Genomic DNA, 18875 nt, shown 5'->3' on the forward strand with positions numbered 1-18875 from the left:
CCCTTTAAGGGGTCCGGGGCCGGGAGGGGGGCAGACGAGTTTCCCTGGTGTTGGCCAGAGTGGCCACTAGGGAAACCTGGGGAGGGCTAGCCTCCCACTAGTTCGAATTAAGGGGCTACACACTAGCTAGTTCGAACTAGGCTTAATCCTCGTAAAATGAGGTTTTCCTAGTTCGAACTAGCGGAGCGCTAGTGTAGCGCCTATGAAAGTTAGTTCAAACTAACGTCCGTTAGTTCGAACTAACTCTGTAGTGTAGACATACCCTCAGTTACTGATTCCAGAGACTCTAGTTTTATAGAATCATGGGTATGTGAAAAGACCTCTTGTAGCCCTGTAGCCCATCCTGTTGCACATAGCAGGATTGACTTCACCATTCTGAAATACCTGGCCTAAACTAAGGTTTCTATTTTACAGGGGTTTTCTAATTTTTAATACTGCCATCAACACACACCTGTTTCAATGCTGTATTAAAATGCACAGAAAGCAAACCATCATTCTTAGCTATACCTTATAAACCCTAGATTTATAGGGCAAAGCTAACTGTCATTAGTAAAATACACTGAGGGCAAAATTTGCCCCACAGATTATAAAAGGAGACTCAGTTTGCAAGCTGCCCTTGTGTTAAGTGAAGGGATTAACATACCTTTCAATGGCTAGATTTGTTCTTAAACTTGCTGTTTGTGACTGGGGTCTTTTCCACTTCATTACGATTTCCCCCAAGTCACAAAAAAACACCAAACCCCTCTGAAGAACAAGAGCTCTCCTGTTAGCAAGGGAAAAGTTAGTACACTTCCAAACAATGTGAAATTCAAACCTATTGTGTAAATGAAGCAGGGGATTCTCTTTCTAAGAACAAAGGTAGACAATGAAACACTTTCACAAGGAACTGTGTTTAACTGACAGTGTGGTGACACAAGTTTAGCTTTTTGATTTGTTTATTTTCTTCTCCCTTCCATCCCACTTCCATTAGAACACCAAAGTACATATATATATTTTAAAACTGATCAGCACGTCTGGGCATAATAGAGATTAATTAGTTTTTTTACACCTGTATGAAAATTTAGAAGGTCTTTCAATTTGGAGTGTCAAAAGGACAACTGCATATATAACTATTCACATGGAAAGTGATGTTATGTAAAAGTCTAACATTACACTACCCTCTACTTAAACTGATACTCTGCCATCACTTTGCCAAAAGAACGAATTTCCCTAAGGCTGTGTCTACATTGGCATGATTTTGCACAAAAGCAATCGCTTTTGCGCAAAAACATGCTGCCTGTCTACACTGGTAGGGAGTTCTTGCACAAGAACACTGACGTTCTAATGTGTGAAATCAGTGCTTCTTGTGCAAGAACTATGATGCTCCCGGTCAGAGATAAGCCCTCTTGCGCAACTGTTCTTGCACAAGAGGCCAGTGTAGACAAGCAACATGAATTTCTTGCGCAAGAAAGCCCGATGGCTAAAATGGCCATCGGAGCTTTCTTGAGCAAGAGATCGTCTACACTGGCATGGATGCTTTTGCGCAAAAGCACATCTCTTGCGCAAAAGCACATGCCAGTGTAGATGCTTTCTTGCGCAAATACTTTAACGCAAAAACTCTTGCGTTAAAAGTATTTGTGCAAAATCTTGCCAATGTAGATGTAGCCGAGATGTTTTGAATTGACTTTGTCCTGAAGCCAAATGTTAATGGAACAACATTTTTATTAATAGGAAGCTGGCTTTACTTTGTACTTAATATAAGTAATTCTTAATTAAGTACATCATGTGACAATAAATCAGCCACTAAAGTGACTCTAATTGTAGAGGATTCTGAGGCAATAGCAATTAACTTTACAGGCCTGAATAATTTGGAGTTGCATTGTAAGACCTGGAAAATTATTAATACTTGTTATCAGGGCCACCAAAATAATCCTGAGTGTTATGTTGCTAGACATAACTGTAATATGTAATGGAAGGCCTTGTATATAATAAAAATAGGCTACAGGTGGAGCTGGGTGAGTCATTCAGTAGGAGACAAGTCTATTTGCACATCTGAAAAAAAATCTTGAATCTTTAATGAAATCAAAATGCCACAGATTAAATTCAGGGGATTTAAACCCGTAGTAGCATATCACCAGAAAAAATCCCTGAGTGCGTCTAGACTGGCTTGACCCCTCCCCAGCATTGGAGAACCTGCACTGGTGCTCCAGCCCTCCCACTGGTCCCTGTGGGGCTGGAGTATATAAAATCTGGTAGCCTGCCCCCCCGCCTCCCCAGGCTCTGGAGTGCAAGGGGAATGTGGGGAGGGTCTTCTTTCTCTTCCTCAGTCGGGGGCTGTGTCAGTGAGGGTTTTTTTGTTTCTCACTTGTGTGCAGTCCCCGACTGATTTTGTTGTGGGTCAGCAGCCCCCAGCCCCCCAAAAATGCCATACCCCTGATATAAACCACATGTAAACCACTGCAGTAACACATGCATGAGTTTGTAGATGTCCTAAAATGTGTGGCACAGATGGCTCTGTTCCGTTTAGTGAGAAAACTCTGGAACCTAACAATGACATCCTGTGCATATTAAAAAGTGACAACACAGAGGCAAGCTAAAGTAAATTACATTGCATATAAAACCAACACAGGAGCTATTCCAATTATTGTATTATTCATATTAAATTACTAAATCCCCCTATATTTAACATTTTCCAAATACTCCTCTTAAGCATACTAGACTCTCTGGAACCTGCTGCAGAGTTTAGTTCCTGTTTGACATAGCAAATTCAGGCCCTGGCTATATAAGCAGCTCCAACTGAGACCCCTGCAGTGTAAGAAGAAAAAGACTGATCATTTTCCCTTTCTTTTCAGCCATACTACATTGCTGTGAGCTGGGGGTGGCTGTTTCTCCAGCCAAAAAGGGAAGCACATCCTATACCCTAGTCCTTTCCTTTATCAAAGCACTGTACACACGGTAAAGTAACTGGCACACATGCAAGCCTGTTCACTATGTGAACATTTCAAGTTGTTAGCAAATAAAGGTTTGAAGATGACACATTAAAATGAGAAGAAAATGAAAATCTGTATCAAAGTATGTTCAAAATACAAGAAAGTAATTGAAAATTTTAAAAAAACGAAGGAGAAAAAGATGAACTTGAGTCTATAATGATAAAGGACATGGCCCAATTACTGATGCAAATATTTATAGGCTAATAGTTCTAAATCTACAAACAGTAAGCTGTTTATTTAAATAAAAAGTTTTATTTGGAGATTGCAATCATATTGTTTTCTTAAGATCAGAAGGGGCCATTGTGTTTTGAGTTGTCTTTTAATCCTGCAGCAAAGCACATTGATGAATGGAATTCAAAGCATTAATCTACTGAACATTTTTCCCTTTGTCTTTTCAGACACCAAAATAAACCCAAACCCATTTATTAACAATTAAGCACTGATTTTTCACTGTTTTTTGTTGTGGTAATAAACACTGATAAATTCCCAGAAAAAATAAATAAAATAAAAAGGGAAAACAAAGGACCCTAGTTTTCTAGTAAAAACAAAAAAACAAAAACCAGGCTAACTCAGGACTATGTTATGCAAACCTCACCTACTCACAATCAATCCCACCGAAGCAAATGGAATTATTGTTCACCACAAAAAGAGTTACATAGTCTGTTTTGTCTACTCCTGTTTTTATTGCAATTTTGAAGCTCTAGCTCTAGGAGACAAGTGATGAGGTGACAAGGACAGCTTTCTTTTCAAAATTGCCTCAATGTTAGCTCCCAGAGTTGTGGAAAAAAGCTTGAAAATGTGACACATGGGCCATAAAGTCACAAAAACCAGAAGGCAAATAAGAAATAACATATTGTACCTATATTACAGTTAAGCTGATCTCATAAGTTAGGGAGGGCATGACTTGGGATGTTTTGGGCATTTGGATTTGGCTATCCAGAAATGACTCTCCAGTGTTTTTGCATGGCTACTACATTGAACCAGGCGAAACATGGCTTCATTTGAATTTTGAGTTGAGGTTGATTCAGACTCTAAGAGAAACCCAGAGAGCAGATCCCCATTGAGGAAAAGTTTGCAGGAACTCCTGTAAACCAACTCCTTTGAGTACTGCGGTGGCAGAAATGTCGGGTAACAAGGGCAGCAAGAGGCACATCGCCTGTAACGCCTTGGAACAGTTCCGAACTTTTACTCTGCTTTGCAGGGCGCCAGGATCTACCAAACCCCCAGCTCTTTGTCCTACTCACCGGGGCAACACTGAGACCACTCGTTTCCACACACCCCCCCCCCCCGGTCCCATTAGCTTCGCCGAGGATCTAACGCCGCCAGGGCGGCTCCTGGGGCGGGCTCAACTGTTGTAGCACCAGCAGCGCTTGAGTCTCTCTGAGGCCACTAAGGTGCAGCTTGGCCGTGAGATGCAACGAGCGGCCACCAGCGTCTCTACCCGCGCAGGGTCCAGGGCTAGACCCCGGTGCCAGCGCCGGAAAGAGGGAAGAGCCTGCACCTCTGAGGGGGGAAGACGGGAGAGGCGGGGCCGCCCCACAGCCCTGTCCAATGGGACCCTCGGTGCTTCCCTCCCTCTTGTTTCCTTGCCCCACCCCCAGCTCCTGGGCAAGGGGAGGAGATGCAGACTCGCTGCGGCCGCCCCGGAGAGACGCGGGACGGGAGGGAGCAGCCGCCTGGTGCACCCCAGTCCCACGCTTGCCCAGCGGTAGGGGCCACGCGGGCGAGCCCGCCTCCCCACACGCAGACACCGGCTGGCTCCGAGGGAACCTCTCGGCTGTAGAGCAGTCGCAGGCAGCAGGAGCAGCCGAGAGTGGGGCAAGTTGCTCCCCGCCCGCCCCCTCCGGAGGCAGAGCCATGGGCGGCAGTGGGGCCCGTTCCGCGCTCCTGGCGCTGCTGCTGGGACTCTCCGCCCCGCCGCGGCTGCAGGCGGAGAAGCTGGGTGAGTCCCCGGGGGGGCTGGCCGAGGGCCCTACACACAGGCTGAGGTACCCCGCGCCGGGCAGGGGGGAAGGGCTCTCCCAGCCACACACGCCTCAGGTTCTTGGCCCGGGAGAACTCGCGTTTGGTTCCTGACGCTGACTGCTGTGGCCAGATGCTTTGTGGGGGCGGAAAGCGGGGTCGTCTGAGGTTTTTCTTCGGCGCCCTCTCCTTTCCCCAGCGGCGTCCCCTTTGCTCCTGGGCTCGCTAAGCCACGTGTGCCCGGCGGGGGAGGGAGGTTATAAGGCAGCAGGCGCTGTGTAAGCCCCGCTCAGCAGGACGCATCTTGGTGAAAGAATGGCGAAAACTCCCAAACTGCACTCACCGGTGGGTGGGGCCCTAGGAGAGGTTTGCCAGAGCAAAAGGCAACATTGAACTCAACAAGGCTGTGAAAATTGGGTTGCTAATGCTGCCCTTTGGCCATTTTGCGAGAGGGGATTTCCTCCTGGGAGTCTGATCCTCCTTACTCCATCAATTTGCTTTATCTCTGGCAGCTGGGAAACTTAACCCCGCCAATCTAACCATGAATTATGGTTTCTTAGCTGGTCTCAGGGCTGTATATAGTTTGACCTGGTTAATCCAGGCCTGGTTTATCCGTGTGTCTGAGTATCCACAGGATTAAAGTGGTAACCAATCTGACAGTAACTGCCGATGACTGGTTAATCTTTGGCTAATTAGCCCTATTCCAAAGCTAAATAAACAGGAAGAGAGACCACTAGTTGTAGGTAATATGCAGAGTTAATTTGGCAGCGGTGAACTGTTTTGCCTGACTTTTATCTTACATAATGGTAAAGGATATATATTATAAAGTGCAGGTTGGAATATCGTAAAGGTACTTGTTGCAGTGACCATTTTTGTAAAGAAAACAGTCTCAGTGCTATTAATGTATATGCTCTATGTGGATAACCTTGGTGCAGTTTTCTACTGCTTTGAATACAGATGGATCCAGTTATGTATTAGTTTATTAAACAGAACTGCCTTCACTGTTGCTGCAACAAGTTCTGTAGAACCCCCAAGAGACTGTGCAAGTACCCCTGGAGGATTACAACGGTCTTATTTCCTGTACTATCAAGAGTTGTGCTCGTATTCAAAACTTGCAATGTTATATTGCCATTGGATGAGAGTACAATGACAGGAATAACCATCCATCTATCCAAGGAAAACTCATTAACAGGTAGCAGTGAAATAATATTGGCGTTTATTATCACTATTAAAATGCAGCCATAGCACCTAATTAAGATAGGGGAAGTATATGCCTCAAGTAGTGCTATTATTTCAGTCTAGCTACAAACTCAAAAAGATATAGTGTATTGGTTTACATTGTTACAGTTCGCATCTCAACAGTAATGCTAAGAATTTTTTGTTTTTAACCTATTTGTAGAAAGACCATGTGTAGAAAATTCATTATCCCTGGTTCAGAAAACATGTGAAAGGTTAACTGCGGTGGGCTGGAACAGCTCCCCACAAGCCACAGGCAGGGAACTGCTCTAATCCTATGGGGGCCACCACAGGCAGGGGCTGCTCCAAATGAGCTGAAGCAGCTCCTCTGTGGCAGGGGTGGTGCTTCAGCCCGCCGCACCCCCCCTCCTCTAATTGTTTAACCAGTTAAACAAGATTTTACATACCTATTCTGAATGTGTATATCTGATGTGCATTAGGCATTCATTAGCCTTTTGAAGAGAAACTTTTGTATCAGTCTACTGGCCTCTAAGTCTCACGTGTTGTATCTTTTTTTATTTTCTTTTAGTATGTCTAACTCCATTTATATAATAATTTCCCTCGTGGAGCTCCTGTATCCCATCCCTTTGGCATACTCCACAGTTGTGACACTCATACATGTGTTATGGTGTAGTGTAGGAAACACTTTTTTATAGTTTTTTGTAAAATAATGCTGTTTCAGAGGTGGTGGTGTTGTCATCCACAGTCCAAGGGAGGCAGTATTTTAGCAATAACAATTTTGCATTAACATCTGGGTCCGGCTCTCCATGTGCAGGGAGTAAGTGAGGACTCTTTCTTCAGTTTGGAACGTGCTGGAGAAGCACATACTGTCTGAGCGAGAGTCTGAAATGTGGGTCTTTGTAATTCATTGAATAACTGTGGAAGAGGTGAGGTAGTTTGAAAACTGGTTTGAATTCAGGAAAACATCTTTTTAAGCGAAACTGGGCTTGGCCCCACTAAAAACAATACAGCACTGACTCTCTCTGAGTAATAAATAATTTAGAGACTTAACAAAAAGCTTCTCCACAATATATTCTGTCACTCAGTGATCTCATTATTGTGGTTGCCTGTTTTGTGCTGTCAACTCAAAAATGGACTTCTTTCCCCATCTTTTCAGTCTCACATCTTCAACTCTGGTATCTCTTCCAGGACCTTTTTCATCAGGTTAAAATCATGATCAAGAAGAAGCAAACCTGAACTTCCCATCTTTTTCCTTAATTCTTCTCCGATCCCTCCTTTCACAATTAAGGATTTAACTGTCTTACCTATTACCCAGATTTAGTAATGTAATACAGGCAGTCCCCGGGTTACGTACAAGATAGGGACTGTAGGTTTGTTCTTAAGTTGAATCTGTATGTAAGTCGGAACTGGCGTCCAGATTCAGCTGCTGTTGAAACGGATCAGCGGCTGATTCCAGGAAGCCTGGGGCAGAGCAACTCTGCCTCGGGCTTCCTGTAGTCAGCCACTGGTCAGTTTCAGCAGCGGCTGACTTGGGGACGCCTGGGGCAGAGCAGCTGGGGTGCTGCTGGGTTGTTCCAGTAGCGCCGCTCCTCGGCGCTACTGGACCAACCCAGCAGCACCCCAGCTGCTCTGCCCCAGGCGTCCTGATTCAGCCGCTGCTGAAACTGACCAGCAGCGGCTGAATCAGGACACCTGGGGCAGAGCAGCTGGGGTGCTGCCGGGTTGGTCCAGTAGCGCCGAGAGCGGCACTGGGGGACCAACCAGCAGCGCCCCAGCTGCTCTCTACCACAGGCATCCCGAGAAAAGCCTGGTCTGCTGGGGGGGGCGCACTAGCTGCGCCCCCCCCCCCCCCCCAGCAGACCAGGGAGATGCGGGCGGCGGGACCAAGACGCGCCTCAGTCCCGCCACCCCGGTCCTCCGTGTCTCCCTGGTCTGCTGGGTCCCCCCTCCCCCAGCAGACCAGGGAGACGCGGAGCAGCTTTTCTCGCCTCGGAGGATGCGGGCGGCGGGACCACGGTGCGTCTGGGCAGTCCTGCCGCTCACGTCCTCCAGGGCGAGAAAAGCCCCGTTCGTAGGTGCGGATCCGACATAAGTCGGATCCGTGTAACCCGGGGATTGACTGCCTGTATTGAATTTGACCATCCTTCTTTCCTCCATGCACATCTGGACACTTGCCAAATCCTACCTGTTATAACTAAAAAAGGAAAAGGGGGTGGGAAGGGAGGACCTTAACTGTTGAAAAAGGCTGAGGGAGAAGGGAAAGAATAGGAATCAGAACTTTACCTCCTTACTTGTGGGATTTTGGCCATCTATTCGTGTATAATTCAATCTTGCATATAACATTCCCATTGGAATGCAAGGGCCAACACAGACTGACATTCAGAAGTTGTGCTTTCTTCCTGAGTTTGTAAACAGCCATGGCCTCATCTCCCTAGGGATGTAAAATCCTGTTTTAAGTTAACTGCTTAAATGTAGTGTTTAACCAGATAACTTATTTATTTTAAAAGGGGAGAGGGGTAGGTGGCTAGAGTGTGCCTCCCCTGCTTGCAGTGTCTGGGCTGGAATGCCCCCCCCCCCCCCCCCCCATCCCTCTTTCCTACCTTCTTTTCTGTTTTTAGTTGTAATGGGAGGAATGGGCAAGTGTCCAGATATACATGGAGGAAAGAAGAAGAGTCAAATACATTGCTACATTATAAAAATCTGGGCAATAGGTAAGATAGTTAAATCCTTAATTGTGAAAGGAGGGACTGGAGAAGAAATAAGGAAAAAAGCCATAAGAAAAGCCCACAGTGGGCTGATGCTTACTGGTTAACCTGTTAACTTTTCACATCCCTCGTCTTAAAATTTAGGTCGGCATAGCTGTGGACCTCAGGAATGTGAAAAATCCACATCCCTGAGCACGGTAACTATGCTAACCTAGATACAGGTTAGCCAGTGGACGAATGTTCACATTGACCTAGCTACTGTTGCTTGGGGAGGTGGTGCTCCTACAGAGATGGAAAAACATCTTCCACCATTGAAGGCTGCGTCTACATTACAGTATTCTGCTTTGGTGCTGTAATCCCTGTAGTGTAGACATGGGCCTGTGTAGAATATATGGGCAAAAGTGAATAAATTTTCTTGAAGCAGAGACCATCATGACTGTGTCATACAGTATCTACCACAGTGGGGCCCACACTGGGTAAAGAAAGAGGAGAAGGAGGGTTGGAGAGCTATAAATCAGTGTCTTACATAAACAGTAGCATCCAGGAGCAAAATCCAGAAATGACACTTTGGCACTAATCCAGGCTCTGTCCTCCTTTCCAGCAGCGGAGAGAGCTGAGTTTATCCGTTGGGCTGTTTTTGTTTTTGTATCTGTCTATGGATGATAAATGTCTGGCAAATTGGTTTGGTGTTTGTTTGCCTGAAAAAAAAATCTCAGCGATTCCTTCTTGTTCAGTAGCTCCAAAATCCATCTATCCGTCTTCATTCAGTCGGCCAGAACCCATAGCCTACATCTGTGTAATTTCCCACCTTGACTACCACTTCCTCCTCCTTTATCTCACCCTGTTTCTCACCTGACTTCCCTTAATTTTATCTACAATGCCACAGCAAATTAAGGGATGCTCTATATTATTAAAGTAAGTACATCTAGCTCCTGCAACTTCAGTTATATCACATTAATAATATAATTAAAGTCTGTGTTGTTAGATCTACTTACCACAATGCCTACATTGCACTGTGGAGAGCATCTCCCATCAATATCCCTTACGCTTCTTGGGAGAGTGCTTTCCCATCAACTTGTGTACTCAACCTGTCTTTACTAAATTGACACTTGCTGCATCGATTGCATGAGTGCAGATCTACTGGCAAGTGTAGACCTATGCTAACACTAACTCCCCTTTTTGTCCTGGGATTGCAGGGTTAACAGGCCACTTGCTCATCCCTTAGACTATGCTCAATTTTGGATTTAGCTCTTGACTCCTCCTTAGAACAGGTGCAGGGAAGGGTTACTAGAATGTAGGGATGTAATTGGTTAACTAGTAAGCATCAGTCTTTACTGTGTGACACTTACCAGTTTACCAGTGGTTAAACCTACTTTGTGAGAAGAGACTCAAAGAACTTCGCTTGTTTAGCGTAACCAAAAAAGGCTGGGGGGAGATATGATTGCGCTCTCTAAATACATCAGCAGGATCAATACCAGGGAGGGAGAGGAGTTACTTAAGCTAAGTATATCCATTTGTTGTGTTCACATTGGCAGACAGGCCAGCAACGTGTTTAGGTTTGCAATTAGATGATAGTGTCTAACCATCAGAGGAGTGAAATTCTGAAGCAGCTTCCCAGGGCAAGTAGTGGGAACAAAAACATAACTGGCTTCAAGGCTGAGCTTGATAATTCTATGGAGAGGACAATGCTGAGAGTGCCAGCAGCAGTATGTAGCTGATCTGTGACTGGTCTCAGCAAATTACCATCACTGGCCACTGGAGATTACACTAGATGAGGTGGGCTCTGAGAAGAGAGATCCTGTCCATAGGATAGTTAGGTGTGGCTGCCCTAGTCCTCCATGCTTTCAGGGGCTCTATGGGGCCCGGAACAGCCTGTGAGACTAGTAGGGGGTCTGGCACTAGCAGCAGAGGTTGGGCCTGCCGTTGCATTCACCAGTGGCAGGAGGAGCCACAGCCCAGCCCAAATTTGCTCTGTTCTGCCATCTTCCAGCTGGGTCAGTCTTCTTTGCTCCCCGTCTGCTCCACTCCCCTGAGTGACACAGCTGGGGACAGGGCTCAGCAGAGCACTGCAGGCTGGGGCTGGGTCACTCCATTTCCTGCCACTTGGGTTAGTGTGGGGACCTGTGCTGCCAGTAATCTCCCAGGCTGCATCGCTTGGGGAAAGGTGTGCAATGGCGGTAGGAGGGGGTGGGGTAGGGGTAGGGCTTGGGGGAAGGAGTGGGGTAGAGATCGAGCAGGGGGAGGGCAGGCCCTGGAGTGAAGGGAAGGGTGGCCCTGCAAACCCTCTAGGGACAGCACTGGCTCTGAGTTACTACAGAGAATTCTTTCCCAGGTATCCAGCATGGGGGCAAGACCCATCAGCTAAGGGTCTAATTGATCTCCAATTTGGGGGTTAGAAAAGAATTTCCCCCTGGGTCAGATTGGCAGAGACCCTGGGGGATTTTTGTTTTTCTCTGCAGCATGGGACATAAGTTGCTTGCAGATTTAAACTTGTGTATATGGTGGATTCTCTGGAACTTGAAGTCTTTAAATTGGGGGTGGGGAATCTTTTTTGAGTTGAGGGCTGCTGACCCACAGAAAAATCAGTTGGGGGGCCACAAACAGGTGAGAAGCAAAAAACCCAAACATACCCTCACTAATGTGACCCCCGACTGTGAAGAAGAAAGACACTCCCCTCACACACCAGAAGCGTTGGCGGGGGGAATCCAGCCCAGTAGATTTCGTGTGCTCCAGCCCATGGTGAGACAACGGGGTGAGGGAACAATGGAGCACCAGCGCAGGCTCCCCAGTGCTGGGGGTGGGGGGAGGCCCATGAGCCTCAGTGACTGCATCCTGAGGTTCCCCAAACCTGCTTTAAATCATGATTTGAAGACTTGAATAACTCAACCAAGGTTCTGGATCTATTACAGGAGTGGGTGGATGAGAGTCTGTGCCCAGCAATGTGCAGGAGGTCAGACTAGATAATCACGATGGTCCCTTCTGAACTTAAAGTCTATGAGCCTGTAATTGTCACTTAAAATTGCAAGATTAATTTCTTCCCCACCCAGTTTAAATTGTAATGTTTGTCAAGTTGGGCTTTTGTTTTACAGATGGCCGCTTTTAGGGTAATATGCATAATTTAATGAAATAATGCTATTTCATATATTGTGCATTTGGAGGAGGGTAAGACACTTCATGTTTATCTTCCGTACACAGGCAATTTCTTTTGATCAGTAATAAACTAGTGAAAAGATAGTAAAGGAAACAGTATCGTCGTTTCTAGGTATCTGAGTGAGTAGTTGTTGTGAGCACTAGCTTGAGCCTGTAAAAGCTTAGTTTCAAGGCGAAGGCTTTGTTGTAGCTATGCTCTTATTGAGTACTCATTCAGGACACACATCTTGTCAAATCAGAAAACTTTGCAGAAACTTCAAACAAAAACAATTCCCATTGATTTCAGTAGGATCGGGATTGAGCCACAAACTGTTTTTGTGGGCAACAAAAATAACTTTGCATAATTTCTTTAAATATAACCCAGCACTCAACTTTTCAAGAAGACTTAGCTAGCGAAACAAACATCAGACAAGCCAGTTTCATGTCAGTGACTTAATGTCCTTTTAAATTAATTTATTTCAGACTATGCAGGAGTGTTCTTTTTGTCTTCACAGTAAATCTGGGAATTTTCAGAACAAATAACTTTTTTCAAGCTAAAGATATAGGGTATTAAAATAGGCCTTTGTGTTGGCAGTTGGTGGGAAGCTCAACGGTAATTTTATTAGAAATAAATTTGGTACTGTATATGTACTATATCAGCAAGGCAATTTAAAATAAATCTGAATACTGTCAACTGATAATATGCTAAAATAAATGATTTGAAATCTTGCTATCTCTTTTATATATCCTGTAACGAAAATGGATTTGCAGATAATGGATTTGGTAAAAAGCTACGCCAAGCTTGAGAATCTTTAAAATAAGACAAAAACAAAAGTTGGGTTGTCATAGGATCATAAAATTAAAAGACTAGAAGGGGTTCTCTTGTACTGCCTCCTCTGTCCTAAGGCAGGATCAAGTACCTGGACAATCCCTGGCATGTGTTTGTCTACCTTGTTCTCAAAAAAACAACAAATGTTTTTTTTGGTTTTTTTAAGTTACAGACTAACATGGCTACCCCTCTTGAGACTTTTTTCTCAAAAGCCTCCTATGATGGAGATTCCACAGCCTCCCTAGAAAGCCCATTCCAGTTCCCAATTTTCCTAATATCTGATTAAACTATAAGGGGGAAAACTTTCTAAATTTCCTCCTTTGCTGCAAATTCAGCCCATTGCTACTTGTCCTATTTTAGAAATGCTACAGAGGAACAAGTGCCAAGTGTAGATTAGCCCTTACTCACAACACTGCTGTAAATACACTGCCGAATATTAGCCCTCTTTGCAGCTGCATACCATTGTTGACTCATTCAATTTGTGATCCTCTGATCCCCAAATCTTTTTTTAGCAGTAATAACACCCAGCCAGTTACACACCCTTTTGCAATTGTGTACAGGCAGTCCCCGAGTTACACGGATCCGACTTATGTCGGATCCGCACTTACGAACGGGGCCCTCTCCCTGGTCTCCAGCAGACCAGGGAGAGGAAGCAAAGCGGCGGAACACGCGGGCAGCGGGCAGCCCAGACACGTCTGGGCTGTCCGCTTGTCAGCCGACGGTCAAGGCAGTGTGTGTGTGTATGTTTCCGAGAAAAGGTTTAACGTCCGTGTCTTTACTGCTAGGACCGGGGTCCCATCGCAGAGGGTGGCCAGCAGGCCAACAGACGCCCCGAGTTTATAGGAAGAGCTTATTACGCTTCAGATTTTAGCTGCTAGAATTTCATAATTCCTTCGCAGCGGGCAGCCTCGGGGAGACTGAGAAGCGCCCCAACTGAATTTTGCCACCTGGGTGTGACACAAATCCAAACGCCCAAGCTCTCCCTATATCTGTCCCTTTATGACCGGCTGAAGTTCTTTTAAATTGTGCTTGGTTCTGTTACAGCAACTGAAGGAGGCAGGTTAAAGCTTAAACAGTTACAGGTTTATTAAAGAAGCTTATAAATCATATGGTTGCAATGGCTATTGTTCTATTTCTTAACTATTAGCAAAATATAGGTCTTAAAAATGGTTACAAAGAAGATAAAGATAGAAAAATAGAAATAATGGTACCAAGTAACAGCTTACTCTTTCTATGTGTACACTTAAGACAGAGGACCACATCCAGGTACCATTTTTACCCCCTTCTGTGCCTCTCGACTCCAGCATGTCAGGCCAGGGCCAGTCCCTCAATTCCTAGGAAAGACGAAAATACGAGGTGGGCGTCCCCATAGAACCTCGGGAGGTCAAACACCTAACCCGACCAGCAGGTAGAGGGTAGAATGACACTCAAAGTGAGTGTGTGCTGGGCCCATCTTTTATAATCATGGGGTCACGTATTTCTCTTTCTTATCTGTAATGCCAATTGATGCTGGTCTGTCTGCTGTGAGACCAGTTCTTACAAGGGAGTTGTGAACTTAATTTACACTTGTAAGAGAGATTTGAGATGATTAAATTTTGAAGTACTGGACATTGTTTTCTCAGTGGGAAATTCCTCTTCCTGGGACTGTGTGTGTTCGAATCAACATAGGTGCCAGCCGCAGCCTCGAGGCCAGCTTATTGACTTAGCTGCTCTCTCTCCACATATCTGTGTTTCAGCTTCTCAGGATCAGATGAGCCAGCATAGACTATGCTGATATTATTGCTCCTTCTCTGCCCTGTGCTTCAGAGAGGCAAATAAGATGGATGATATGGGGTTATAGTCTGTCTGGCCACACCGCTGCCCGCCTGCTCCGGGGCTTTGCTCTGCTTTGCTCCCCGTCCCCCTGGTCTGCAGACCAGGAGGACGGGGAGCAAAGCGGCGGAACACTCGGGCGGCGGGCAGCCCAGACGCGTCTGGGCTGTCCGCTGCCTGCGTGCTCCACGGCTGTGCTCTGCTTTGCTCCCCGTCCCCCTACCAGGGTGGCAGCTGGCTTCCTGGGAGCAGGGGCAGGAGCCCAGGCTTATCAGTTAACCAATTAAATGGTTATTTTATTACATTCCTAATCAAAATTCAAGAAGAGGAGAGACCGACCTGTTCAGGCCTTTCTATATGACCTCTCTTACTTACTCACCTCTAGTTACTATATTGTTACATTGTTACATTTATGACCAATAAATTCAGAAGAAGAAAAAATCATAGGGGCAATACCACAGGGAAATAGTATGAAACATCCTATTTTTTTTTTTTTCCATTTTCACAGCATTTGCAAATTCCTTTTGGGTTTGAATGTCTCATACTATCTTTGGGTGAGCAATAAGCAGGCTGGGCCACCACTTCCTGCCACTCCTATTGGCTGGGAACTACGAATCGCAGCCACTGGGAGCTGCGAGCAGCCATATCAGGAGCTGCGAACAGCCATACCTGCAGATGCACCGGTAAATAAAGCATGCCCGCTACAGCTAACCCTTGCGAACAGTGTCTGGCCCACAGGTCACTTATTGCCCACCTCTATAGTATCTCCCGTTGGAGCAGAAAAGAGTGAGAAAATGAAAGGAATGTATATCTCATATGGAGTACTGTAATGTGGATGCTGTAAAAGTGGATGCTGTAAAAGTAATAGTTGCTGATGCTGTACTTCATATTTTTTTTAAATTAAAATGTGTAATGCCCAATAGCTCCCAGACATGCCCTTAAGTAGCAGAGGAACATAATGGGATTTTGAATGTCATATTAAGATCCCACAACAATTGATGACTCATTAGCTACTGTTGTACAAAAACTGAGTAAGGGTGTTGCCAGGTTTTCTGCATGCTCAAATTTAGGAGCCTGCCTTACAGCTTTGACTGTTTGCATTTAAATTGTTCAGCTTTCCATTTAAAGTGCGGTATACAGGGAAGCATTTCTGACTGTAATTAGTACGAAAGGGGCGATCGCTACAAGATATGCTGATGTAGGGAAAGGAAAAACAGGAATTCATGTCTGGGGTGGCTAATAACTGTGGTTGTTCTTGTCATGATTCCATTAGTTTTATCTTGAGTCAGTTGGTGAAGAATGGCTTGGGATATTGCTTAGGGGAGGAATGGCTTGGGATATTGCTTAGGGGAGGAATGGCTTGGGATATTGCTTAGGGGAGTGTGTAATTTGCATTAACAGAGAGCACATTCCTTTTGTAGTCACAACTAACTTGAAATAGAACATGTTCACCTTTTTGTTAAAGGTTATTGCCTTACTCAAGTATCAGATAAGACCTCCTCTTAAATCAGACCGCTACAGTGATTGTCCAGGGTATTCTGGAGCTTCATCCTTTTGTGTTCACACATTTCAGTTTTATATAATTTTACCTACAGTGTTGACCAGCATCTCTCTTCACTGAAAAATTGTCTCTTAAATCGGTATTTCAGTTTCCCATAATGAGGAGCTAGTACTTACCCAATTGTATCTCTTCCCAAACACACACGTGCACACACACAAATTAACGTAATCTAGTTCTTTGTATTTGTAAAGCTGCTTTCCCAGCAGGAAAAAAAATCATAATAAAATGAAATTGCTTCTGTTGTAGTGATTAAAAAGAGTTCGTTTGATCTCCGAGAGAAGCTTACTCTCACCCACAAACTCATACTGCAGTATGTATAGGACAGTTACCAGTATTGAAAGTGGCACCCTTCTAATAATAAATTTGGCTATGACATTTAGTCCTGGAGACAATGATTTTTAACCCCCCACACACCTTTTTTCCCCCCTTCATGTGTTTTTTTTTTTTTAAGATGCCATAGTCTTAGATGATGACTTAGAAGAGCATAGGCATGTGGGTGTCCCAGAGGAGGACAGGGAAAATTAGAGGTGCCTTTCAAAGTGTCATGTATATGTTGTCCCTTAAAGCATGTTGAGGCTTGGGATGAGGACTCTCACTTGTTGGAGAATGGTTCACAGGGGCAAGAGCTGCCTGCATGCACCATTCCTGGCTTTGCTGGCCCACTTTTACCTGGCAGCATGGTTTCTACTGTGATCTGAATTATTTCATATCTCGATTGCCACGTGTAAGGTAGGGATGTGAGTGACTAGTCAACTATCTGATAAGCAAATGTTTATCTGATAGACGACACACTAGTCAACTAGTCACTCCCCTCCCGCCTTGCTGCCTCTATCAGAAAGAAGCAGCAAGTGGGCAGGGTGAGAGAAGGGGACGCTTCAAAGCAGCAGTGCTGTGTGGAGCCTGGGGCTGGACCCTGGGCTCCATGCAGCGCTGCCACTTTGAAATGCTGCGGGGAGCATGGGGCCTGCAGGGGACTGTTTGAATCCTCTGGTAGCCCCATGCTCACCACAGCGCTTTCCAAAGGTGGAGGCACCCTTATTGACTAATTGAATTGTTGATAGAAAGTGCATTGACTATTCGATTAGCTGATGAATCTAAATTTAACATCCCGTATGTAAGGGAGCAGGAGAAAGTGCCACTCATGGTGTTTTTCCCTTTCTAAGTGAGCAGGGGGATTTCTGGAAATGTCTTGAGCATGTGTGTTCTAGAAGTGACGCTGTCCACAGTTTTTGACACAGGTCATTTCCCTCCAAATCTATTATGGGTACAAAATCCCATTGGTTATAATGTTAGGACTTCAGATATGAATTAATTAGTGTAAATAAGGTGAATCATCATAGGTTTTAAAACTGCAAATCCAGGTATAAGTTAAACACCAGGTATAAAGTTAATCCCCTGTTCTCCACTCTTTAGAGAAATGTAATTTCCTATAAATGGAACAGTTTAATCCTTTAAAATATTACTGCTTTCATTTAAGTTTTAATAGCAGAAAAAATCTAAATAAACAAAAGATTTATCTCTGGAGTTTTTACCTCTATCCCTAGGCTTGTGAATAGGAGAGGGGATTTTTGGCATGATGGAAGCTCTGCAGATGTCCAGGGCAAGCTACAAAAATAACATTGTTTAGGTCACTATGGAGGAATTGAGATTTTTGTGTGCATGGGTATAGAGAGAATTTTTTAATAATCCGTGGAGAGCATTAAGGGAACTTTGGGAACACAAAACAATTCTTTCTTTTACTAAATGAGGAGCTTAAGTGGTAGACAGTGTCTTTCTTAGTTACTTGGTAGTGGTGGCCAAGTTTACCTTGATAACTTCAGATATGGCTATCTGAAGGTGTTCTAAATGGGACACCTACTGAGCTCTGTCTGTGGAATAGAATGGAAGAGAAAGCTAACCCTGTAATAGCTACCTAAAATGTGAATGTCATTGTGCTACATTGAGTCTATTTAATTAAGCTTCAGACTGGTTTGAAAAACTTTCAGCTAGACTGGTGGTAAAAGTTGGTAGTTTTTAATATGCTTCTACTGGCGAAGTAGCTTAGGATATTTTACCGCTTTTCCTTACTACTGCAAGAGGGAGGTTACAGTAAATAATGCCAAAGTAAAGGGGAAAAGTACCTTCTAGTTTGATTTGCTGCTCCTATTTCTTCCCTTTGATGTCAGTAAGTAAACACTTTGGTCTGACAAAACAATACACTACAGTGATCCTTTGTTTCTCCACCACCACCAAGCTGCTATTCTATTCTTTGTTTTGGCAGCTAAGTGATTGCTGTGAGGAGCTGATGGAGCATGTGGGTTAAAATGTTTCCAAATATGTGTGGATACAATTCAAAGAAAATATGTTATAAGCACTTTATTTTCCCTTTAGCAGCTGAGCATGTTGCATAGCATCTGGGGTTCTCCTCATAAAAGAAGATCTGAGAAGTTGTATTAATTTAGAGGTTATTAATCATTCACCTGATGTGCTCTTAAATGATGATATACTTTATTTGATTTTTCATTTTTAGTTAGGAATTAAAAAAATTCCTATCAGCTATGGAACTGTGCTTCTGTGTTCTTCACAAGATGTTGTGAAAGAGATTGGAGCCATGCTACTTTGGGGGCTATAAACCTGGAATTCCTAAAAGTTGCTTGACATTGGGCAGATTATGCATTACAAAATCAAATACTTTTTTCACATAGGGACGTCTACACTACATGCCTCTGTCG

At 44.5% G+C, this 18875-nt stretch overlaps 1 protein-coding gene across 3 annotated transcripts in view; it reads left to right on the forward strand.

Annotated features, from left to right (window-relative positions):
- Nucleotides 1-3690: 3690 nt before the first annotated feature.
- Nucleotides 3691-18875, forward strand: part of DCBLD1 (discoidin, CUB and LCCL domain containing 1) — a 64707-nt gene continuing 49522 nt past the window's right edge. The window contains exon 1 of one of the 3 annotated variants that reach the window (XR_012902648.2): nt 3691-4911. Coding sequence is in view for 1 of the 3 variants with exons in the window: in XM_006123084.5 (XP_006123146.4) it covers nt 4521-4911 (391 nt within the window). In the remaining 2 variants the exon portion in view is untranslated. The remainder of the gene's footprint in view (nt 4912-18875) is intronic. The other 2 variants (XM_006123084.5, XM_089777221.1) reach the window with 2 other exon arrangements.

Source organism: Pelodiscus sinensis, chromosome 3, assembly GCF_052426305.1.
Source record: "Pelodiscus sinensis isolate ZL-2025 chromosome 3, ASM5242630v1, whole genome shotgun sequence".
In the NCBI taxonomy this organism is placed as follows: Eukaryota; Metazoa; Chordata; order Testudines; family Trionychidae; genus Pelodiscus; species Pelodiscus sinensis.